At 37.5% G+C, this 25,912-nt stretch overlaps 1 protein-coding gene across 4 annotated transcripts in view; it reads left to right on the forward strand.

Annotated features, from left to right (window-relative positions):
• The first annotated feature begins 7,422 nt into the window (after nucleotides 1-7,422).
• The window catches only part of ctif (CBP80/20-dependent translation initiation factor), a 68,378-nt gene continuing 49,888 nt past the window's right edge, over nucleotides 7,423-25,912 (forward strand). For all 4 annotated transcript variants that reach the window (XM_065243795.1, XM_065243796.1, XM_065243797.1 and 1 more), the window contains exons 1-5: nucleotides 7,423-7,581; nucleotides 20,125-20,338; nucleotides 20,502-20,573; nucleotides 24,647-24,763; nucleotides 24,860-24,930. In XM_065243795.1, the coding sequence (XP_065099867.1) occupies nucleotides 20,159-20,338; nucleotides 20,502-20,573; nucleotides 24,647-24,763; nucleotides 24,860-24,930 (440 nt within the window). In that variant the 5' untranslated portion in view covers nucleotides 7,423-7,581; nucleotides 20,125-20,158. The remainder of the gene's footprint in view (nucleotides 7,582-20,124; nucleotides 20,339-20,501; nucleotides 20,574-24,646; nucleotides 24,764-24,859; nucleotides 24,931-25,912) is intronic.

The following is a 25,912-nucleotide window of genomic DNA, read 5'->3' on the forward strand; positions in this document are numbered from 1 at the left end:
GCTGGTCTAGTTGTGTTTTGGTCGCTTTTTAAGATGGTCTAGCTGTGCTTTGGTCGCTTTATAAGCTGGTCTAGCCCCGTTTCGGTCACTTTTTAGGCCGGTCTATCTGCGTTTTGGTCGCTTTTTAAGCTGGTCTAGTTGTGTTTTGGTCGCTTTTTAAGCTGGTCTAGTTGTGTTTTGGTCGCTTTTTAAGATGGTCTAGCTGTGCTTTGGCCGCTTTATAAGCTGGTCTAGCCCCGTTTCGGTCACTTTTTAGGCCGGTCTATCTGCGTTTTGGTCGCTTTTTAAGCTGGTCTAGTTGTGTTTTGGTCGCTTTTTAAGCTGGTCTAGTTGTGTTTTGGTCGCTTTTTAAGATGGTCTAGCTGTGCTTTGGTCGCTTTATAAGCTGGTCTAGCCCCGTTTCGGTCACTTTTAAGGCCGGTCTATCAGCGTTTTGGTCGCTTTTTAAGCTGGTCTAGTTGTGTTTTGGTCGCTTTTTAAGCTGGTCTAGTTGTGTTTTGGTCGCTTTTTAAGATGGTCTAGCTGTGCTTTGGTCGCTTTATAAGCTGGTCTAGCCCCGTTTCGGTCACTTTTTAGGCCGGTCTATCTGCGTTTTGGTCGCTTTTTAAGCTGGTCTAGTTGTGTTTTGGTCGCTTTTTAAGCTGGTCTAGTTGTGTTTTGGTCGCTTTTTAAGATGGTCTAGCTGTGCTTTGGTCGCTTTATAAGCTGGTCTAGCCCCGTTTCGGTCACTTTTAAGGCCGGTCTATCTGCGTTTTGGTCGCTTTTTAAGCTGGTCTAGTTGTGTTTTGGTCGCTTTTTAAGATGGTCTAGCTGTGCTTTGGTCGCTTTATAAGCTGGTCTAGCCCCGTTTCGGTCACTTTTAAGGCCGGTCTATCTGCGTTTTGGTCGCTTTTTAAGCTGGTCTAGTTGTGTTTTGGTCGCTTTTTAAGATGGTCTAGCTGTGCTTTGGTCGCTTTATAAGCTGGTCTAGCCCCGTTTCGGTCACTTTTAAGGCCGGTCTATCTGCGTTTTGGTCGCTTTTTAAGCTGGTCTAGTTGTGTTTTGGTCGCTTTTTAAGATGGTCTAGCTGTGCTTTGGTCGCTTTATAAGCTGGTCTAGCCCCGTTTCGGTCACTTTTTAGGCCGGTCTATCTGCGTTTTGGTCGCTTTTTAAGCTGGTCTAGCCGCGTATTGGTTGCCTTTTGAGCTGGTCTAGCCGTGTTTTGGTCATCTTTTAAGCTGGTCTAACCACGTTTTGGTCGCTTTTTAGGCCGGTCTAGCCGCGTTTCGGCCACTTTTTAGGCCGATCTAGCTGTGTTTCGGTCGCTTTTAAGGCCGGTCTAGCTTCGTTTCGGTTATTATTTAGGCCAGTCTAGCTGCGTTTCGGTCGCTTTTTAGGCTGGTCTAGGGGCATTTCGGTCGCTTTTTAAGCCGGTCTAGGGGCGTTTCGGTCGCTTTTTAAGCCGGTCTAGGGGCGTTTCGGTCGCTTTTTAAGCCGGTCTAGCTGTGTTTCTGTTGCTTTTTAGGCCGGTCTAGCTGCGTTTCGGTCACTTTTAGGCCGGTCTAGCTGTGTTTCGGTCGCTTTTAAGGCCGGTCTAGCTGCGTTTCGGTCACTTTTTAGGCCGGTCTAGCTGTGTTTCGGTCGCTTTTAAGGCCGGTCTAGCTTCGTTTCGGTCGCTTTTAAGGCCGGTCTAGCTTCGTTTCGGTCGCTTTTAAGGCCGGTCTAGCTTCGTTTCGGTCATTATTTAGGCCAGTCTAGCTGCGTTCCGGTCGCTTTTTAGGCTGGTCTAGGGGCGTTTCGGTCGCTTTTTAAGCCGGTCTAGTTGTGTTTCTGTTGCTTTTTAGGCCGGTCTAACTGCGTTTCGGACGTTTTTTAAGCCGGTGTAGCCGCATTTTGGTCACCTTTTACAGCTGGTCTAGCTGGAAGATCAGCTGAATCACCAGCTTTGCCAGACTGGGAGGACCAGCTTAAACTCATCTACTACCACCTTAAACCAACTACCACCTGATGCTTATTTTTCAGTAGGGTATACCGTTATCAAGTTGATCAGTGCTTGTAAGCTCTTTGCCAGATGCTAGTTGTTAGGTTAAACTAACTGACTCAAGTCTAAAGAGTCCATAAGTCTCTATACTTAAATTCAGCAAAAGTTTTTATGATTCTGTTTAATTATCCATCATGAGTCTGATCATTTAGAAGAGTAAAAGAAACATGAAGACTAATACTATTTTTATACAATTTGTTCAAAAGCAAACTTTTAGAAAAGGCAGTAAACGCCATCAATACACGCAGCTGTGTCCTGTTCAGATAAGATGATGTGTTTATGTGAATGAATGAGTGATTTGTCACGAGCAGGTGCAGAGACGGTTAAATCCCCAGTCTGTTGTGTGTATGTTTGGGATGGGGCTGTGGACCAGAGGACAGGGAGGTGGCCGTACTGCATAATTCTACGTTTCAGTTTTTAAACGCAGGCCACAGACTCACGGAAATATCATCATGCTGGCTCTCGCTCACTAATTACTGCCTTCAGTACCCTCCACCAGCTCAACTCCACACCGCTCTGTCTGAATCAAGCTGTAATATTCACAGAGAAAAACAAACGCTAAACATCACTTCACATCTGTTGTGTCTGTTAGGTGTGGCCATTTTGGATAATACGAGTGAATATGAATCAAAAGATGAACTATTGCTGTGATCCAGTACTGAAAAATTGCTTTGAAGAATTGTTTTTTTTTCATTTCTGTGGTTGGCTTACATGAGGCTTTCAACTTAGTGACGCTTTCATTTTTATCATCTAACAGTGGCGGCTAGTGACTCTGCAAGTTACAAATATGTGTTCGGAGTGTCATGTGTGTTGCTCGTGTTTTCAAAATGTGTGTTTGTTGCGTCATGTGAACCATATGCATTACATGTTTTGTCTGCTGTGCACGCGTCAAAACCGTATTAGATAAAAGAGACGCTCACGCTCACCAAATACACGTAAGACAAGTGTGGCAAATGTGAGCGTCTCTTTTATAATTTTTTATCAACTATTTAGACGCGTCTGCAGCAGGCACTTATTTTAACAAGACACATGATGCACATAGGATCACTCGATGCGCCGATCACATATTTTGAAATTACGAACCACACACATGATGGGCTACATACATGTTGTGACGAACTTCGCATCGTGCGCCCTCGAAAAAAGAAGTCACCGCTTGCCACTGTCTAATAGAACGGAAAGTCATATTTTAGACATGCTCTGTATAACACATTTATAAAATAATTCATCTTATTATCTTTTATTTAACCTTATTTAAAACATAGGTCCGGTATCACAAACTAAAATGCATGTTTGAGCTGTCTTAAATAAAAATAAGGTGAGATATCTTAAAATATATCAGTGCCATTGTTTTGCCTCTAAATGCACACCATGTTAGTTAAATTATGTCATCATTTAACTAAGGCCTAATCCTAAACCCAGTCTGTGAAATCACACCATACCTTTATTAGCTATTAAAATTTTGCTATTTATTTCAATGCATTTTATTTTTCAAAAAAGTAAATATTTCTTAATAAAAAGTTTTTTTTATTTTAGAAGTTAGAAATAAATAAATAGTTTCTAAATAGATTCTAGGCTATTTTAGATACTTTTTAAAAACTAAAAATTATTTTTATAAAAAAAATGGTCCCTATCTGTGACTGGGGCAGTACCCTTTCCTAACAAGTACCACTTATTTACAAATATGTATACATTTGGTACTTGGCAGAATAAAAGTTTTTGTTTTGTGTGAATTGTGTATAATAACTTTGTATAGATAAATGCACACACATGCATGTATAAATAAAAAAAACAAAATCATGTGTATATACATTTGTATATTTATTCATAATTTATATTATATATAAATACTTAATATATAAATATATTTTTTTTCTTAAAATTATACTGCATGTGTGCATATTTATATACACATAATTATATACACAGTTCACACACATATATGATGTAAACAAAAACTTTTATTCTGCTATAGATTTATCGCAATTAATCGTTATGCTTCCCTAAAAGGTATGAAAGGAAAAATGACAGATTTTGTGACCAGACAGTGAACTCCATAGATTGAATGGCCCATGCACATCACACATTTATTGTGTTTGTGTGTACGTGCGTGCGTGTGTTTGCATGTCACCAGCTCAACAATTTAAACAGGGATGCACACAAAGGTTCATGACAAATAAACAGTCAACAAATCGTCCCACACACAGCCTGGCACGACGCCTGTGTGACTCATTGAGCTAATGACAGACTATTACAATCACTGAAACAAAGCCAACCTTAAGATGGCAAATATAAAACACAAGAAACGCCTCACCTTATAGCCGCCGATGATGATGTCTTATCATCCACGAAATCCAGATTTAGGTGTCCAGCATCAAATTATTTTAAAAAGCCAGGATTTAAAAAAAGGATTTAAAAATATTTCCTATAGAATTATTTACATTTTTAGATTATCATTATCAAAAATTATCATTACCGCAACATGATATTACATTAAAAATATGCATTTACAAACTCATGTTTCGGTAATGAGAACTAAAAAATAAGAACTGCTTACCTGGTAGCCCTCTTGAGTGTCACAGTCAATTATGTCCCTTTTTACAATTTTTTTTTTTTTTTTTTTGAAAATGTCGAGGGCTTAAACAATGATTGAAAATTGTTGCGGAGGATGAGAAAATTGGTCTTGGACACATTTATATTCCTTATTATTGTCTCTACATTTACCAATGATCACCAAATAGCACATGTTTATTTACTATAAATGTTTATAGTATAACATGCACTGAAGCTTTTTATTTTTTAGATTTTTTAATTATAAATATTTCCATGTCAAAGAACCAAAATCCAGTCATGGACACGTTGCGGTAATGAAATTTTTCCCCTTAAATGTGAAAAAAACAAAATTGGTTTGTATGATGTCATTAATCGTGCAAAATAGTACGTGAAGAGATGTTTGCTTCTTATTTTGATACTCTTACTTTGCATTTACTTTTTTTATCAAAATGTTTCCCTTAAGTCTAATTCCGTGAGAATCACCCATAGGCATTGGAACCAATGCGCCGAGAAGATTTCAGTATACGCAAAGTTTTGTTGTAAAGTGACTTTTTAAAGAAGTGCTGTTGAGTAACATCCTGACAAACTGCAAGTAGCCAGCGGCGTCAGTGATGCTGATATTTGGCATCCTTGTTTCTCGGAGGAGGCCGTGGAGGATGCTGGGTTTCTAGGGTTACGTTAGTGACAGGCTGTCCAGGACGGGCGAGAGATGGAGTGATAGAGAGGATGGAGGAAGAGAAAGCTGCAGTCTGCAGGAAGATACATCACACCAGGAACATTAATTAATCTCTGACAGTGACAGCTAACGTGTTATTGCCATCTGGAGAGTGAGGAACTTCAGGAGACTTCTGAGTGTGTGCGTGAGTTCGGCGTGTTGTGTGTGTGTGTGTGTAAGACTTGGAGCTTGGCAGTGCTGTTATTGATGAGAACAGTTCTCGCCAAAATGGCAAAGCGACTAAAAGGTGTTGTAGAAGGACATCACATGCTATGACCTTCACAAACAAAGTGATAATTGTGTGTCTGTGTGTGTGAACATGTGTTTTGGCATATAGAGGGCATGACTTTTAGATTGTCTCAGATGCAATAGCCGCTAAACGCCACTTTTATCAAAAATTTGATTATGATATTAACCTAATGCTGTCTGTGCATATTATACGTACATTAAATACTTTTTTTCGCAAATCTGCTCAATCCTGACCTCAGATCATTCAGAAATACCAGTATGTTAGCAGAAAGTCTGATAAAAAAATGCTCATTTACAAAAAAAAACATGTCAGACGCACTTAGAAAGTTTTGCATCTAAAGCTTTTTAATTGTTCATACACGTGCTGCCCCATTACAGGACCTACTGGTTTAAAATGGGCCCAGTAAGATCTACTATAGTGTAGCTTAGATATGAAAAAAACAGACCCACTTACATTGACACAAAGATTGTAATATATTAGAGATTTTGTATGTATCTGCTTAGTACAATTACTAAATTTACTTAACTGAACTTGAATATGATCAATCTGTTTTAGGTTCTTGAAAATTGTGTGACATTGACAGGCAAACCACAAGAGGGCGACAGAAAACAAACATGTACATCAAGTATGAAGATTAGAGGAACAATATAGCCACCAGAGGGCATCAGATATCACAAAAAAGAATGATTAGTTTGCAAAATTATTTGTCTTGTGGTCTTTTAATAAATTTATAAAAAAAGAATACTATACACGCATGTGTTGTACTATGTATTGTTTAATAAAATATAAATATATTTCAAAATATACAGAAATAGCCAAAAATATTTTTGCTCAAATATATAACATATATTTTACCTATATATTTATTGGCCATTTTTTTATATATTTATTTTTTTAATAAATATATATTTAAACCATTTAAAATATATATTTAGCCATCCATCTATTTCAAATAAAGGAAATATATTAACGTCGCATTGGAAGAAAAATTTACAAACCTGTTGGAAAAGGTTCAAATTAAATATATTTCAAAATATACAGAAATGTATGGGCCAAAAATATATTTGCTCAAATATATTTTGGAATATGTTAAACATATATTTTACCTATATTTATTGGCCATTTTTTTATATATTTATTTTTTTAATAAATATATATTTAAACCATTTAAAATATATATTTAGCCATCCATCTATTTCAAATAAAGGAAATATATTAACGTCGCATCGGAAGAAAAAGTTACAAACCTGTTGAAAAAGGTTCAAATTAAATATATTTTATAAAATTAGCTAGTACAAGGCCAAAAATATTTTTTTCCATATGGGTTGTACAATTAAAAATAGATTTGCTTGCCTTTGAAATATATTTTGAAATATATGTTAATATATGAAGGTTAAAATTCAAAAATATATATATAATTAGTCTTTACCTTCTACAAAATGTATTAAGCATATATTTAAAATATTTTTGGCCAGAGAAATTAATTTGTTTGTCGCATGGGTTTAATTGATACATAATAATATAGGTTTATTTTAACCCAGCAATTGGGTTGGTCCAAATTTTTCCTATCCAAGAGTTAAAACAACCCAGCATTTTTTTTTTAAATGTGTATGATTTTGTTGGTCATTGAAATAAAATGTAAAATCCACCCTCTAGTTAAATTTCAAAATCTAATGTTAATGAGTTAGTTGCAATTATGTTGGTTGGCCTTATTAGTAAAGTTTTTAATGAACAAATATATAGACAGTATTTAAGCAGCACCGATACAAAAACTTACGTAGGCCTACTTTTCTTTTGTTTAAACTCTACTTCCCACAATCCTTGGTTGCCACGTGCGCGTCCTGTCAGCAAACCGGACTAAACGTCACATTCCAGCATTCTCCCTCCCTGCGCGTGCGTGCGTGCGTCTGTCTGTGTATGAGGGACGCAGGCTAATCTCTCACCCCGTACACCTCTCTGTCCCCGGGAAACCTTCTCATGACAGGGCGGATCTGAGCCCGGTGGACACCCGGCGACCCCCGCAGAACCGATCGCGGATATCGGGTGAGTATTCGCGTGATTTCGCCGGGCGGGTTTGGGTGTTTACGCGCTGATCCGCCGTTTTGCGCAGCCTGTAGTAACGCCGCGCGGCCGGGTGGCACGCCTCTGATACATTATTGTAACGCTTTACGCTTATGATCGCAACTTTGTGTCTCGTTATTGATACACATTGTGTCTTTGATCCTCCGCGCTCATTGAACCCGCTGACCGACCGTCTCTTCTGCTGAGTGTCTGTTAGCTTTTTGTCTTATCATGTTCGGGTCCCTTTAAAAAGCAACAAAGACACAAAGCGCATTGTAAAGAGAAGTGTCCAGACATCTGCATTTCAGCTCATACATGTGCATACACACAGAGGATTTGCTGCGTGCTGTCCAGTATTGTTGTAGGGTGGTTGCATCAGCTCAGTTAAGCGATCATCTATTAGTTAAACAGCTGTGGTCTTCTTCAGCTGCTTCCATCATCATCATCTTCCTCGCCCTTCAGACGTGTTTTAAACGGGCTCTGTCTCGTGTCTGATCACTGGACTGATGATATATTTTAATGTATGGTTTAGTCTTTCATTAGCATTGTTAACTGATGGTAACGTGATATCACTTAGAACACGTTATTCATCTTGTACGACGGTAGCAGAGATTGAATTAGCTGTAAATGTCACTTTGGTCATTGCTAGATAGTGCACATTTGCTGTGTCATTATTGCACAGTTGTGACCCAATGCAATGCAATTTATACAACTAATGAAGATGTGACTGCATGTGTATGTTTATAATATATATGTGTAGTGTGCATAGTTTTGTAGTCATTAATTTATGCATGTTTTGGTGATGTAATAGCAGGCAACACCGTGAGGCGCAGGTATGACGGGAATTTAGCTTGCGTAATACATGTTGTCATTTTCTCAGGATCTATAGAGGAATGTTTGCAGAGACGTGTCTACACAGATATACATCTGATCCTATAGCAGCATATTAGTGCTGGTTAACCCTTCATTGACACACAAAAACAAATCAGTGCAGTTAATAATAAACCCACTCAGATTAAGCGTGAGAATGGAGTTAAAGATTGTCTGTGAATCAGCAGTCTGACTCAATCAATCTCAGAGCAATACATTCACTGTCAATAGATTGATGGGTCACAATCTGACCTCTTTGTGTAATGGCTCTCTTTAATAGTACAAGAACATTGCCTGTTTCTACTGATCTAGGGTCATATTCCACTTCTCGTCTCCTGATGTACAGGTCTGATGTAAATACGGGTCTTAAAACAGAAATAAGATGTTTTGTAGAAATGTGGTCAGAATTGTGTGTGTGAAAAAATGCTGCATTGCTATAAATGCTAAGAAATGTTAAGCAGCTGAGCTGAATGTGTTCACACAAGTGTGTTTTCAATGAAATAGTTTTTGATTTCAGCTGTAGAAGTCCAGGACTCATTTAATACAGTTTATGATGATTGTGATTGAAAGCACATATTGGTGTGTAAGTGTGTTTTAGTACATGTCAACGATATGCAAAAGGTACAAGTCCCAAAGTAAATCTCTTTTCTTGAACTACAACTGACACAGAGATTGTAGGCAACAGTTAACTTCCTCATACAGTTGACGTGGACACAACGGTTATTATTGTAATCCCGCCCGTTTCTGAGCCTGTAAGTTGTCTATGTTTTCATATTTAAAGAATTTACTACTGACTAAACCATGATTCAAATGCAAGTTTTGTGCAGTGCTGAGTAGCGCTTGTTGTTTGTCGTTTCTACGATCACAAATGCATGACATGGTTTTAAAGAGCACCAATGGTCCGATTCAGGAATTTAAGAGTAGATGTAAGGGAGAACACAGAAAATCAATAGATAATATAAGAAGTAGAATGTAGCGCCTAAGGATAAACCGTACAAGCGAGCGTAGTAATAATGTAACGTATACAGTAAAGTGCAAAGTTAAGCCAAAGTTGGCTGACTCTCCCGGGGACGAAAAAACCCCTAGGAGAAAACCCAGTGGGAAAAACTCGTAGAAGGACAAAAACCCTTGGGAGAAATTAGTGTGTGTATATATATATATATATATTAGGGGTGGGCGGAATGACCAAAAATGTATTCCACGGAATGAGTCATTTTATTTCATGGAACGGAATATTTGACGGAATACATGTTTTTCAGTTTATATTGTTTTTTGATAATAAAAATGTACAGAAATACACCACTCACTATAGCTTTTAACTAAATGCTCACCACAGTTTTAAAATATGAGAAATTTAAAGTTAATAATGTTAAAGTGAAAATGCCCAGAAGATAACAACAGATAAGTCTTGATTGGACAGAATCTTGTTTTTAATTGAGTTATTAATTTTATAGATTATTGAAGCTATAGTATGGCTTCATTGTATTTTGTATTGATTCATACATTACATTAAACATATGCAATATGTAAAATGAACAGGTATAAATATATGCAAAAACCTACAGACAGGATAAATACCTACAGTATATGAGAGACGAAGCTCTATAAATGTGACAGGTGCTATGATGTGATGATCATAAAGTTTGTTTTAAGATCTTGACGCCCTTTACTGTCTATTATACCTTAACATTTGCATTTCTTTCTCGTCTTTCCGATCAAATATGTTTGTATAAGCAAATGGCGCATCAAACTACGTCGCTCCAGCAGCGCAGATCACTGATATAAATGCGAGTTTTATCTTAGCTTGCTTAAAGTTCAGAAAAACAACTATTAGCATTATGTGCGAGAAGAACTCTTTATTTCGCGTCGCAGCTCCTTGCGCTTGCCTAGAGAGACCTCTGCACGCGAGAGACCGGCCGGCTGCTGCATGAGGAGATAGAGAGAGCGCGCGCGTGCGCGAGAGAGAGAGAGAGAGCACGAGAGCGAGCAAGACAAGAGTCTCGCTGCGTGACCCGCGGTGGATTCACTGGCACTTATTATAAAAATTACACAAATAACTCGTTCATTTTTTATAAGTGAACTATTTTACATGTTTCTCCGTCACACTCAGTCTAACATGCTGGAGGGCAGAGTTAGCCACGCCCACTTATTTGCATTCCGCGGAATAGACGGAATAGAAAAATCTGTTACGTCTGACATTTTATTCCGCGGTAACGGAATATACCGTCATACCGCCCAGCCCTAATATATATATATATATATATATATATATATATATATATATATATATATATATATATATATATATATATATATATATATATATATATATATATATATATATATATATATATATATATATATATATATATATATATAACACTGTAGGGATAGGAAGCAGGTAAGCGGATTAAACTGGTTCAGCCGGTGGTCGTTGGTCGCGCATCGGCTGGGCATCACGTTGAAGGACAGCCAGTAGATCAGTGGTGCGATGACCTTCACAGCAACAGGAACTGGGTCTGTTTGTCTCAGTGTCCTCGGGGTCGAGGATGAGACAGGGAGACAAAAACAGAATTCTATTAGCGTAGGGGCCGTTCGCATGTAATGCAAGTGTCATAAATTGTAATGGTTTAATTCAGCTCTGTTCCAGACGGGCTAACTATTGCGGCATAAGTATATTACCCATATGAGTGCTTTGTTCTAGACAAAATAACTATTGCGGGATAAGTACATTTACTGGACATTTTATGTGAATGCTTTGTTAAAGAAGAATGTCTTAAGTTTAGCTTTAGTTTACATTTCCTTTGGTGTGTAAAATTGTGTACCAGCACCGCGCTGGTAAAGTGATCGATGAGCTTGGTCATCTGCATTTTCTGGATGAGATTCGGCTATTGATAAGGTATTTAAGACGATATTATCTCCTGTCAGTATTGGCATCTTTCAAACATGGTAAGGAGCGTCACATTTCCAGGTGACATCAGAGGTATTCAGGCCAATCGCAACATACAGATTAGCTGACAAATCAAGGAAACAGCGCTTATCAGCTCGATGAACTTTGTACAAAATAAAAGCGCTTGAGGAAGGCAGGCAAGCATATCTAGATGCAACAAAAATGTACATTATGTGGACAATAATGTGTTTTTTTAACCAAAACCATGCAAACACATTTTATTATACACAAAATAACGTTGTTGTTTTTTAGCAATGAAATAGTTGCACATTAAATGAATGTGACAAAATTCCACAGATTTTCCCTGGATCAATTCCAGACAAGCTGTGTTCAACTTAATTCAACTTAAAATTATCCTGTACAATCCACTTAAATTTGTAAGAAGGAAATTAACTTTTGTTTGAAACTATATGAATGATTTTGGTACTTACAAATATTATGTGTAGAGATTTTTTTCAAAAGTAGATATCACATTTTTTACAGTGCAAAACTAGAGTTTGTTTCATACGGTGTATTCGACTCTCCAATCAGATTGAATGTTAAAAAACATCAGTCAGAACAAATACACACGTCTGGTCACACCTGCCTTACAGTACAATAAGTAAAATTTACTTCATTTTTATTTTGCACGAATATTTTTTTAATAAGTAAACGAACGTAAAGTCTGATAGACTCACAGGAGGAACGTTTATGAGGAATGTGTTACAGAATTTTGTACTTGATGATGGGAAGATTAGGTTGTTTTTTAAGTGTGTCTGTGTTAAAATGTCCTGTATTTGTTTTTGGATTAGTGTGTGATATTCATGTGAACATAAGTTCACTGTTGACACTGCAAATATGATTAAACCATGATTTTAAATATGACATGAATGATAACCATCAAAACAGTACACATGTCATTTCAGTACGCTCTGCTTCAGTCCTCTGTATTTGAATCTCACAAGAGGGGCTTTGTTTTTTAATAGAACAATGCTGATTGGGCTGCTTTCAGCTTTGGCCCCGCCCATCAATGTTTTTTAATCCCTGTTAGTTTGCATTAAGATTCTGATTGGCTCATTCTGTGTGAGGTGGAATGTGTAAGCACTTCCTGCTTCATCAGCCAATCAGAACAGATACACAATCTGTGGGAATTCAGCTCACATCATGAGAAGCAGAGCAGAGATTTTTGTGTGTGTTTGTGTGTAATTGAGTTTGTTGAGACTTTAGCTTTAAGGACTGGTCATTTTCATCACATTATTATTATTATTATTATTATTATTATTATTATTATTATTATTATGTTTGTTATACTAATCATCTGGACCAGAAGCTCATGTGTTATATGACATTTATAGAGTAAATATTGATTTTCTTTTTTGTGGGGCATGCTCATGTCACATCTGATCACGTGTGTGTTGTGTGACTGACTTTGACCGCTGTAACCTTCATATTTGACATCATGTTATGCATTTGTTGTGTTTGTTTGTTGTGTTTGTTTGTTTGCTTGTTTTGTGTTGAGGCCAGTGTTTAGCAGGACTTGTGATCCTTTGCTATCCAAGAGAACCGTCCTTAAACAAAACCCCCAGTATTGACAATATAAATAGATATTTTACCAAATTAGCATTGAATTAGTTTCATAATAAGTTTGCTGCAACAGCTAATCTAGTGAGTTAGAAATTAAATTGAACAAATTTCATTATCAATTTGTTGGTCTATGACGTCACATACTCCCGCATCACCATCGGACAGAGCGGACACGCAAAAAAAAAGTATGAACACCCCCAAAAAAAAAAAAAACAGAGCGGACACGGGTCTGCTTCATATAGCACAGCTGTGCGCTTAGAATTAAAGTCAGCCACTGTTATTTTCTTTATACAACACAAGCTTCATGTTTATCAGATGCTGATTCTTCTCACCGTACGACCAGCTTGGTTAAAAGCAAGCCTGCGTTGCCAGGTCCTCTGCCATTTGGCAAAGTTCTGAATTGGGCTACTTTTAAACTGTTTCTGCAGGTTGATGTTTTTCTGCGGGTTAGAGATGGAAGGATTTGGTTCATTAGTTGTTGGTATTTGGAATGGGAATAGTCATTGAGATGCTAATTTTAAATGGCCATTGGCCTGGTTTTGTTATGCGGATCTGGCAACCGTGAAAGAACAATGACTGAAGCAAAAGTGCAAATGGATGCTGGTTAATTGTTGTTGGTTTTTTATAAAAATTGTATGAACTACAAACTAAGCATCTGTTTTAAAGTAAGGAGGAAATCCAGGTTTTATTACTGTAACAACGCATGTATGTCACTTTCATATTGTGATGGCATATATATTTTGTTAATAACAAATAATGTTTATTTTCATCAAGGTCTATAGTTGAAGATTTAAAAGAGTTTATTTAAAACTCTTTTTGTTTATTTATATTTTGACATTTAAAAGCTCCACAAACTTTTTATTTCAAGGCTTAAAATATCAAACTCAAACGTTTATATTAGTAAAACTTTGTAGTATTGTGCGGCTTTTGCACTTTTAAAAGTACACTTCTACACATGAATACCCTAATTTATAAGTTAGCTATAAGTAAAATTGAATTATGTTTTATCCGATTATATATTATTATATATTATAAAAAAATAATAATTATAGCGCCACCCTAATTCTGGATTCATTTATAACACTGGGTTAACATGACAGCCACCAGATATGGGCTGTAAGTTGGTTGTCTAGTTAATTGTAGTTTAAGGATTTTTTTTAATATTTACTAGAGTTTATGTGGTAGAGAGATAGATTGTTAATTGTGAACTCTTTTTTTTGTGTGTTGCGATGAGATTTGGCTTCGGTAACAATGTGCAGTGAGATGAGATGTTTGTAGTTTTGCATCGGCTTCATTCAGTGCCGCTTCGGTTGTCAGAGAACAAAACATCTTTTGTTTCTGTTGTTCTGCTGCTGGTGGACTTCAGTTCTTTCATCACCAAACTCTGTTTTACTGCGTCCTCTTTCTCCATAGGTTTCCTAAATATCTCATCTTCTGTCTGGATGCTTAGATGTTGCTCAGGAAGATGTTTTTGGCTTCTCAGCTGGTATTTTGAGAGGTCACATTGAGTGACATGTTATGTAGTCAAGATAGACCCTGTTATGTATTACATCACAACATTGTTATCAGAAAGGATCCTGATCTGTTTTGTGATGAGACGCATGCACATCCATTCTCTTAGAAAGCTCATTGTCTTGACATCCTGCCGTCAGCATTGCACTGGTGCTGATGTGACCGATGGGTCGTCCTGACAACCAGCTGACATCATCAAGGTTGTCAATCACATGACCAACTTTTGCATCAGGTGTTAAACACGCTGACACTTTCCAAATGAGCGTAAACCCTTAAACAGAATGCATTAATTCATGTAAAGTAACTTGTTTGATATGACACTTTATAGGATTTGTTGTTGAATTTTAAAACGATGGGGATGAAATTTGATCTGAAATTCATTTATTCACCTTAATGTAATGGAGAAACTCACTCTGAATCTCTGTTTCTAACCCCAGTGAGATGCCTCCTGACTGGAAACTCTGCAGATATCCATCATTAAAAACTGTGTTTAAAGTGGTTTGCATGTCTGTGTCTATCAGTCAGTTTTACAATGAACGTGTTCCCATAGTCACAGACTGAAAGTAAACGCTAGTATTTCCTTATCTCGCACCAGGGCAAAGTTTACAAGTGATTTCAGAGTAGAGTACATTTGTACATGTTTACTTTTGTGACCATCTGTATGAACTGTGTGTGTCCTCTTGGTATATTCTTCTATATTAAGATATTCAAATTTGTGACACTGTCTCTGAAATCCAGTCTAAAGTCTGAGAATGGAATATTACTGTTAGCACTTCCGTTCCAGTTACCATAGATGACAGCGTGTCTAGGTTATGCCATGATCCTGTTTTAATCCATGCCCAGCTTTTTCACCATGTCACCATGCACCAGCATGTACTGGCCAACAGGACAACCGGGTGATTCCTGGTGGGCCGTGGGCTTCGTGGGAAATTAGTCCATTTGTAATAATTGTTGTTCTTGAATCACTGTGATTTATAGCAGTATTGTAAACTCTTATCTGAGGTTGAATAGTTTTGTTAGTGAGTTTGTGTGAAAGATTTACAGGTGACTGTAGTGGAGTCAGTAGAGGTGAAGATCTGTAACTTTGGACTCGATCATTAAAGCTCTTCTCTATATGTAAACATTCTCACACTGGAAATGTTGGCATGGTCTTCAGATGTTCAAATCAGTTTCATTGTTTTCTCCGTGTGTTTGAATCATGGTGTTGTTACTTTGAACAGCTGGTGTTACAGACCAGCTTTAGCTAAATAAACAAACATCAGATTTAGCTAAATAAACAAACATTTCAAATAGTTTCTGGACATTTTGGTTTCTCTGTTAGGACTCTTATGACTTGTGAATGTAATGTTCAGTTAACTGAAATAAATCATGTTTGATGATGTATGCAGCCTGCATATATGCGACCTCCGGAGGATGCAGCTTTCTGTTTGAGAGACGGCCAATGTCCTAATATCAGCATAACGTTTAGTTTCTGGCTAAACCTTTTTTAGTGCAATGCATGTGCTTTTTTGTTTTGGTTTTCTAATAATGTTCGTCTGAGGCGCGTTGTGTTTGTCTCGGTGTCAGATGTGAAGTGTCTCTGCAAATTAAACCCTGAGTTTACATGATTTTATCTCTGCATGTAAAATGCAGAGAATAACAGTGGTTGTATCTTTTCTATTGTAAAGAATTGGACAAATATTAAAGATTTAAATGAATTTAAACGTTGTTGGCTAAAATTAAGCATCTAAAGTGAAAGTAACAGAAGCGGGTTCGTTAACGCCACCTGCAGGCATTTGTTATATTTTAACATAATGTTTTTTTATTAAATAGACTAAATATTACTGTAATGCGTTTACTTGTTTTGATACTTTATTGGAACCAATTATTATTGCATCATCATTATTATGTTATTTTAAAGGTTATTGCTCACTTGGGTCTATTTTTATTACCAAAAAATATCAAATGACTTCATTATCAATTAGCAAAATACTTGTTAGGGACAGTCCTAGATAGGGCTGGGCAAAAAAATCGATTTTTCGATTAATCGAATTTTAAAATGTGGTCGATTAAAAATCGATTCTCAAAGAGCAGAATCGATTTTTTTTTTTCATATTTATTTCCGCAAACATTGAACGGAGGAATGGAAGCATTTTAGATTTCGCAAGCAAGACTTGTTGTGGCTTTTAATTTCTTTTTATTAATTACCCACTTGTAAACTGCTGTTCACTGTTTTTTTTTTAATTAATACAGTATGTGTATTAAATCTATATTCATTGAGTTGAATCGAGAATCGAGTATAAAAACCTACCTGAGAACCGGAATCGAAAATTTAATCGAGAATCGGAATCGAATCGATTTGATAGCTTGTGAATCGAAATCGAATCGATCTGGAACATCTGAATCGATACCCAGCCCTAGTCCTAGATTAGTTAGAACATTTCAAAATAAGGTGATTTCAGTTTCCCATTTATTTTATTATTGAGGATTTCTTAAAAAATGTACAATTCTCGTCTCGTGAAACCAATCTCGTGTCTTGTCTTGTGTATTAAGTGTCTCGTCACACCCCTATAGATCAATGTTTTTTATTCAGCCAAATTAGCTTACAACTCATGGTTTCAAACCCAAGGAGCAGACATACTGAAGAAAATGTAAAATGCACTGTAAGTCACCAAATGCATAAATGTAAATGTAAGGGTGTTTTCGGACCTGAGCCTTTGTTTCGGAACCTGGTGCATTTTTCCCGTGGTTCGGTTCAGGTGGTCCGAATGAGGTGCCCGACTGCAAACGAACTCTGGAGTGGTTCGGTATACGTGTGAAAGCAATCCGACCCAACGGACCAATGAACAGGCCATCTTATTGCTTTATTAACCATTAACATACCTGATAGCTCTTTGGTGACAAATTTTGGTGAGTATAACAATGCCATTCAAAATCAAAGCGCACCTGTTTTCATAAAATTGCTCTTCCCTGCAATAGGTACACAATAATGCAGTAATATGACCACAGTTACCCCCCCCAAGAAACATACAATAATCCCGCAAAGCTGCTGTCTGTCCATCCTGATAGACAACTTAAGAGTGGAATCACGGACAATAAACTGATGCACTCTGACCAATTGAAGGAGATTTAAATCTTATGTGACTTGGAAAAATTGCCTTGTGATTGCAAACCGAACCAATATGAAATTGCTACAGGTCGATCTACAGGTCTGAAAACACCCTTAGACTCGAGTACACCATGTGAGTTTTAGTGCACACATGGTAACTGAACAGAACCAGATGTTGTTCTTCTTCCTCGTATATCCAGCACGTTTATTGTCTCCCAGCAGTTACTTCCTGCCATATGCTTGGACTTCCTGTCAATCATGACAGTCTTCCTGTGTCTGGATCTGTCAGTGCCGTCCATTTATTTCTTTTTGCTGTGTTTGTCTCTCTGGACCAGGATCGCTGTAGAATGAGACTCGGTTTATAATTTGTTTGTGGAATAGAAGTTGTGTCCTGCGGTATTGGATAATTTTGAAACTATTTTACACATCAGTTTAATAATTCCTTCATATTTATTGCATATGCATTGTACTTTTAAAATTGATTTGTTAAACCAGAGGAAGCAAATAAGTGGAGCACTAAATTATATACACCATCCTCTTAATGTTAATGTAAAGTTTCATTTAAATGTAGATGCTTACACCTACAAAAAAGGAAAATAGTATAGTGATTTCTTTTACGGAGGCAAAACTGTTAAAATAGGATTGAAATAAAATCTCATTGGCATATTATGCATCATTTTCAATCCTTTTTGTTTCTTGTAAATGCTGTGAATGATATTAATGTAACCATTCCTATCACATTATATAGACTTCACTGTTAGTATATTTGTTTGAGATGTTTGCACAGGTTCTGGGTTCACTGAACAGCTGATGAAATCAAACAAGTGATGGTAAATAATGTGATGTTGTTCTGTGTGTGGTTTAAGACGTTGGTAAAGTTGTAAATCCTATTTGCTGAGTCTGACCTACAGTAACACCAGATTAAACTCTCACTTTCTCTCTTTACCTGCCTCCTATAAACAGTGCACAAAGCTTTCACACAGAGTAGATATCCGGAAATAAACTAAGAAATTATCCAGTCACTCTTAAATGTCCCATTGTTTTTCTGAAGCAAAAACAAAATTTAAATACCTAAAAAAAAATTTTTTTTTGTGTAATTGCACTTAACCCTTGTGCTGCGTTCATAACCCTATGTTACCCGGTGTTTCCGGTTAAAAATTACCATGACAAATCATTTGTTATGCTACATTAGCACCATATCTTGGATTTTAATCTTTTTGTCAACTTGTTTTCTTTAAGGTAGGACTAGTTTTGCATTTTTTTAAATTAATAAATTTTTAATCATTGGCTTAATTAATCTAAAATGCTTAGGCACCTTGTTTTTTTGTGAAAAGAGCATTATTTGTTTTCAATCAAACACTAAGGTGCATAAGATCAGATCAATGGCTATGTTTACATGCACAAAATTCTGTCAATCCGACTAAATTTATTCTGAATGCGGATGAATAATCCATCTAAACGTCTGGGCAAACACACACAGGGTTGCCAGATTTGCGTAACAAAGCCTGCCCAACGGACATTCAAAACTATGCCAAAAGTATCCCAAAACCGATTCAGTCCAAATGCCAATAACTAATGAACAAAATCCTTAGATTTTTAATTTGCAGAAACCAAAAGTAACCTTAATCTGAACTCCGCCAAAAGCAGAGGACTTGGCAGCGCAGCATCTCTTGTTGAGCTCATGCTTTATCTCTGGATAAATGTACAAAGTCAAATTTGAGTTGGAGAAAGTTGTTCCTAACAAGTTTTCAGATATAGTCAAAGAAAACCCTTTTCAAAAGCCACAGTGCTATTTTATTGCATTATGTGATGTTATGAAAAACATGAACGCTGCAGTGTAGAATGTACAGCGAGTGACCTCATTACGGTGTTTACCTGGAGGATTTTTAATCCGATTGAGCCATCGATACGATTACAATTGTATTATTTGGTTGCATGTAAACAAACCTAATGAGGCCTACGATTAGCCAGTTCAGAAAAGAAATAGAAAGCCAGTCCTTAATGAAAGAAAGTTGACAAAAAGATTGAATCCAATATTTGGTTATATTTTGCATAATGGCTGATTTAAAAACTATTTTCTGTAGGCCTCATATGAAACACCATATGTGTTTGAAAGGTGGAAAAGTGACAAAAATAATATTTTTGTGAGAGGTTGATATTTATTTTGTGAAAAAGTCCAGATTCATTAACTTGTATTTTTGGTAAAAGAGAATCTCTCTGGGTCAAAATAACCCGAACCCAACATAAGGGTTAAGTACATTTTTGCGTATAATTGCTATATTTTAATATTCAGATTTCGATAAAGCAATGTTCCTGGATGTTTGAAGATAAAGCAGAAGTTGTCACATGCTAGAAGTTTCAGTAACAGTTTTTACTAAATGGGTTAATCTCACAGAAACCGTTCAGCTTCTTGACAATATCGGATACGGTTGTCTCAGTATCCATTTGATATTCATTGCGCAATGTGTTATTTTCATTGTTGTCAAATTTTTTATCATTATGATAATTCATCATTTCTTTATTTGTTTTGCTCCGCCCACAGCTCCCCTCCCTCCCCCTACTGTGGGCCGGTTGCCATGGAGAGCTCATCGGTGGCATCAGCATCGTCGGAGGCGGGAAGCACTCGGTCGCAGGAGATCGAGGAGCTGGAACGCTTCATCGACAGCTACGTGCTCGAGTATCAGGTGCAGGGACTTCTGAGCGACAAAAATGACACGGACCAGGATGTGGACAAGACCCCGTCCCACACCTCACAGGTGACATCAGCGCAATGACATCAGCACCTGTGTGGGAGGGGCTTTCAAATGAATAATTTAAGCACACATTACTTATGGGTTGAAAAACTGATGCTCATTTACTCACCATAATGGATTAATGTCTTCTAATGATATTGACAAATGAATTTTGTCTCTCTCTCAGTGGACAGAGGACTGCAGTGATAAGGTTGATGGAAGCTGGTCATCGTCGAGGGGGAGGGGTTCATCCAAACCAGTAAGTTTCTGATCCATAACCAGTTTATTTTAATGAACAATTATTATTATTATTAATCCACTGAAGCAGTGATGTGTTTTATGTCAGACTTAACAAGCAGATAAAGCCATTTGTTGTGACAGTCAATTTAGTTTTTCATGTGAACTTCACAGCTACAGTGTGTTTGATCTATGGACACATGACATCCTTTAATAAGTGATTTAATAACTATCTCAATAATGCTGATGTTGCACTTTTTTTCTTGCTTACAAACTAAGACTCTAAACTGTACGCTTACTTTGTGTTTACATGAAATATTAAAGACCGTGTCAAGGTGTTTGGCAAACATGAGAAGGGCGTTGCATTGTGTGCTGTCCTGCGGGTTGCTATTTTTGTAACTCACGCGGTTGCTTTATTGGGCAGTTCAGGTGGATCTCTGTTACAAATCTGTGTTTGATGTGTTTATATCGAGAGACCCTCAAGACCTCATCATAAACGAGTTGTATCAACAAATTTCCATTTTGTAGTTTTTTGTTCATGTCTACAGTAGCTTTGACACTATCCGAGGGGACTTTAAAAAAATTAAAGTCCCCCTGTAGTCGATAATTTTATTACCTAAAACTCACCTTTAAGCATTATAAAAGCATATATAAATATTTTTCCTGTGAAAGTAATTTCTTCTTGCTTTAAAACTGCTTGAACGTAGCTCCACACCCTTGCCTCATTTAATATATGCATTTCTATGAATATGCAAATTTGTTCTCGTTAGGGATGTTCATATTGGTCGGTTAACCGAAGGTACGAATTTTTGACTTAATTTATGAAAGGGACACTCCACTTTTTTTGAAAATATGCTCATTTTTCAGCTCCCCTAGAGTTAAACATTTGATTTTTACTGTTTTGGAATCCATTCAGCCGATCTACGGGTCTGGCGCTAGCACTTTTAGCATAGCTTAGCATAATCCATTAAATCTGATTAGACCATTAGCATCACACTAAACTATACTCTCATTCTGGCGTAATAATCAAGGACTTTGCTGCCGTAACATGGCTGCAGAAGGCGCAATTATATTACGCAGCAGACGAAAATAGTCCCTTTAGTATCTTTCAACAGCAGGGGACTATTTTCGGGCAGTGCGTAATATCACTACGCCTGCTGCAGCCATGTTACAGCAGAAAAGTCCTTGATTATTACGCCAGAATGAGAGTATAGTCCTAACCATATCTGCCTAGAAAATCACAACTTTTAATTTTCTGTCGGTCTTAGTACACAATGTAACTACAGAAGAGTCAAGTTTAAAATAGAAAAAATATCCAAACTCTTTGGTCATTATTGAGCACAATGCTGATGGTCTAATCAGATTCAATGGATTATGCTAAACTATGCTAAAAGTGCTAGCGTCAGACCCGGAGTTTGACTGAATGAGTCTGCCGCTAGCATTTTTAGCATAGCTTAGCATAATCCATTCCTAACCATATCTGCCTAGAAAATCACAACTTTTAATTTTCTTTTGGTCTTAGTACACAATGTAACTACAGAAGAGTCAAGTTTTAAATAGGAAAACTCTTTAGTTATTCTTTAGCGTGATGCTAATGGTCTAATCAGAGTCAATGGATTGTGCTAAGCTATGCTAAAAGTGCTAGCGCCAGACCCGGAGATCGGCTGAATGGATTCCAAAACGAGAAAAATCAAATGTTTAACTCTAGGGGAGCTGGAAAATGAGCATTTTTTCAAAAAAATGTGGAATGTCTCTTTAATATTATCAGTTATTCTAAGATTTTTTGCGTGTCCACCTGTGCCTACAGACATTTCACCACTTTTCTATCCTTAATTTGTAAATGGCGTGAATTATTGCTGCCCTGACGGTCTGGTAAAGTAATTATTCGTATGAGAGATCATTTGTAATGCATATGTGTCCGTGCTTGAGTACAGTTTGGAGACACGCATGTGTGCGCAAGATTATGCCGTCCATCTCGTGCGTCCGGAGTCTGGACAGACCTTTGCTGATCGCCTCTGTCCTAAACCCTGACCATAAACATAAATCTCTCTGTTTGCACAAAACAGAGAAAGAAGACGCTTTAGAAAAGTGGTAGATAAAAAAGAGACAATCCGCCCTCTGTAGATATTAATCCTTGGAATAATTGTGTGCTCACAGACGACCGTCAACTGCATTTTTACTTAATGACAACTTTAATATTTAAAGTTAATGTTCAATTAACAAGCTGCGGTTGTCGGTCGGTAAAGTTAACTGAAAAGAACATCCCTAGTAGAGCTGAAGATCTTTGCCCGAACCCGACGGGACCCGTCGGGACCCGACGGGCTCGGGCGGGTTCGGGCTTCATTTCTAACATTTTACACGGGCTCGGGGCGGGCTCGGGCTTCCGCTCCGGCTTTGTGAGGTAAATGAGCGGTCAAGTTCAAATCAGTAGCGCAGGATCGCGCTGAATTCATTTACAGTGGATTTAATGATTTTCCTCATCAAAAACATGTAGCCTAATCTTGGTGAGTAGGTTTTTCAATGTATAACTAAATATGAATCGAGTCTTACATAATTTAGACAGAGGATATAGACTAATGTTGGCAGTAATGGAGAGAAGTGCCGACGCAAATCCCGCGGAGCCTTTCTCTTAATTTCGTTATTGCCAAATACCCATCTTAATTCAGAATGTATTATCTTAATTTAATTCGTTAAGAAATAATAATTTTATTGGCATATTTATAGTGTATTGCATAAGCCTATTTAGAATGAGATGTTATGTTACAGATTACTTATTTCTTTGTTTCAACTTCCAAGTGGCGTGTAGATTATTAGTCATGAATAAATAATGTTAAAACCTGTGTAAATTTCTCATTCTTGACAAAAGCTGTGTGTGTGCGCACATTTAAATAATGTCGGGCTGTAAACGGGTTCGGGCTTTTAAAAAGCTGTCAATCTAAATGTACGTTCGGGTTCGGGCTGCATTCTGTCGGGCTCCGGACATTTCGGGCCTAACTTTTAAGGCCCGATTACAGCTCTAATCCCTAGTCCTTGTCTCTACTCAATAACACAGCTCGGACCATAGATGTATATTTAAATAGATGCTACATTCGGCGGTCTCATGCTGCGTTCAGACCAGCCGCGGTAGAGGCGTCAAGTGCGAGTGATTTAAATTTAAAGTCAATGTAAAGACACGTTGAGGCGCGTCTGGAGGTTCTGCAGTGCGAATGAGGCGTTTAGCGCGGCACTGTAGACGCAATTCATCCTCATTTGCGCGTCTAGAGTTCGCGCAAATGCCACGAATTGAGCATTGCCGCAGGAAATGCGCGAGTTGAAAAATTTGAACTTTGGCGGGAAAAAGCTGCGTGAACCAATCAGGAGCTTGCTTTAGTAGTGACTTGATTACAGGAAGCGAGCGGAGTCACAGAAGGCCCTGCCATGATGGGAATTTCCGCGTAAATGTCTAGATAACTAGAATTTCATGAGAGAATGAAGGGAGTACACTCAAAATTTTCAAGGTCCAACTATTCGCGGTAGACGCAAATTTGATGCCTCAAACGCATCTGGTGTGAACCCAACATCAGGCACGGTTTCACGCAATGCATATGTGAACTACACGTACACTATTTTTTTAGCGCTGATGTTAACGGGTTACAGCACTCAAACAGCACATGTGACCATCACAGTAGCAAAGCTGAAGCAGCTGTGCTGTGATCCTTTCAGCGTCGAGTCTATGCGGCATCCGTACATAAAATCTATAACTCGATCAACTGATATGTGTTAAAATGATGATTTGTTATGACGTAGAAAACCAGACGATTTCGAATCACGAGAATGAGACGGAAATATTGAATGATAAATTTGCACATGATTTGCATATTAAAGCACTACATAAAAACATATAAACAACTATAAAAACTTAATTTTCACCACAGGGGAACTATAAAACTTCTTCCAGATTTATTTTGCATTGATGAATGAAACTTTGCTTTTGAGAAAAGTGTTTGTGTTGTGCTGGTGTGCCAGTGTTTGTTTAACATTTAATATGACACGTTGTGTTTGTTCTGCACATGCTCAGTAGAGTCTGATGAACCTTTGATCCTCTCTCTCTCTCAGGATGAGTGGGAGCACAGCAGCAATGGCAGCACAGGTTCTAGACCCAGTTCAGGTTCTCGACCCGGTTCTGGTTCTAGATCAGGCAGCAGAGGACAAAACAATCAGTTCAGAGCTAAGGTGAGAGAACTCTTATATAGGAGTTAAAACACTTATTACCTGCCCTATAAAAATAAAAAATAATGCAACATCTGCATGTTTGTCCGTTTGTTTAAGAATGGAAACCGAGATCCTTCTCTTGACATCCTGGGAACGGACATTTGGGCTGCTAACTTGGAATGCCACGGGTGAGACACACAAATAAACGTAATATTTTCAGGAGTTCATGATATTTTAACCTTTAAACTAAATCATCACAAGCTGGTTTTCCATTGAAGCTTGAAACGAATCTTTTATTCGGCAAATGCGTCTGCATCTCATATTATTTGCATTTACCCTTTTCACATAAGTCAAAAACCACCTCAAGCTTTTTTGCAAGGGATTTTTATTTGAAATTTGGCATCTACATCACTCATTTCTTATGCGATACTTCAAAATGTGCTTAAACACCCAACTACAGATACCTTTTTCATTTATTTTGAAAACAGCATGACTTTCTTGTTTAATGTATCTTAATGTATCAAACGTAAATGTTTATATATGCAATGTTGCCGTAAAACAATGATTGGTTTGCTCAGACTCATATCAGTGTTGTGGTGCTGATTCATGCTCTCATTTAAACCTTGCCAAGTCATGAATCTTCATCGCCCTAAGGTCTCTCGCTCTTTCTCTCTCTCTCTCTCTATCTCTCTCTCTGTCTCTCTCTCTCGCTCGCTCTCTCTCTCTCCTCTCTCTCTCTGTCTCTCTCTCTCGCCCTCTCTCTGTCTCTCTCGCTCGCTCTCTCTCTCTCTCTCTCTATCTCTCTCTCTCTCTCTCTCTCTCTCTCTCTGTCTCTCTCTCGCCCTCTCTCTGTCTCTCTCGCTCTCTCTCTCTCTCTCTCTCTCTCTCTCTCTCTCTCTCTTGCTCTCTCTCTCTCTCTATCTTAGTCTCTCGCTCTCTCTGCAGACATTTGTAATCCCTTAAGAGTTTCACACAGCTTTCTAAAATAAACTCTTATGTTTTTGAAGTGGATTTTGTAAGGAACACATTGTTCTGACTAAATCAGTGTTATGTATGAGATCTCAGGAGATTAAGACTTCACTGAAGCAGCTGATTTGTGTCACAGTAGTTTGTGTATACTAGCATACCACTGTTACTGTTTCTCAAGCATGCACTATGTACATGTAAACT

Source organism: Paramisgurnus dabryanus, chromosome 18, assembly GCF_030506205.2.
Source record: "Paramisgurnus dabryanus chromosome 18, PD_genome_1.1, whole genome shotgun sequence".
In the NCBI taxonomy this organism is placed as follows: Eukaryota; Metazoa; Chordata; class Actinopteri; order Cypriniformes; family Cobitidae; genus Paramisgurnus; species Paramisgurnus dabryanus.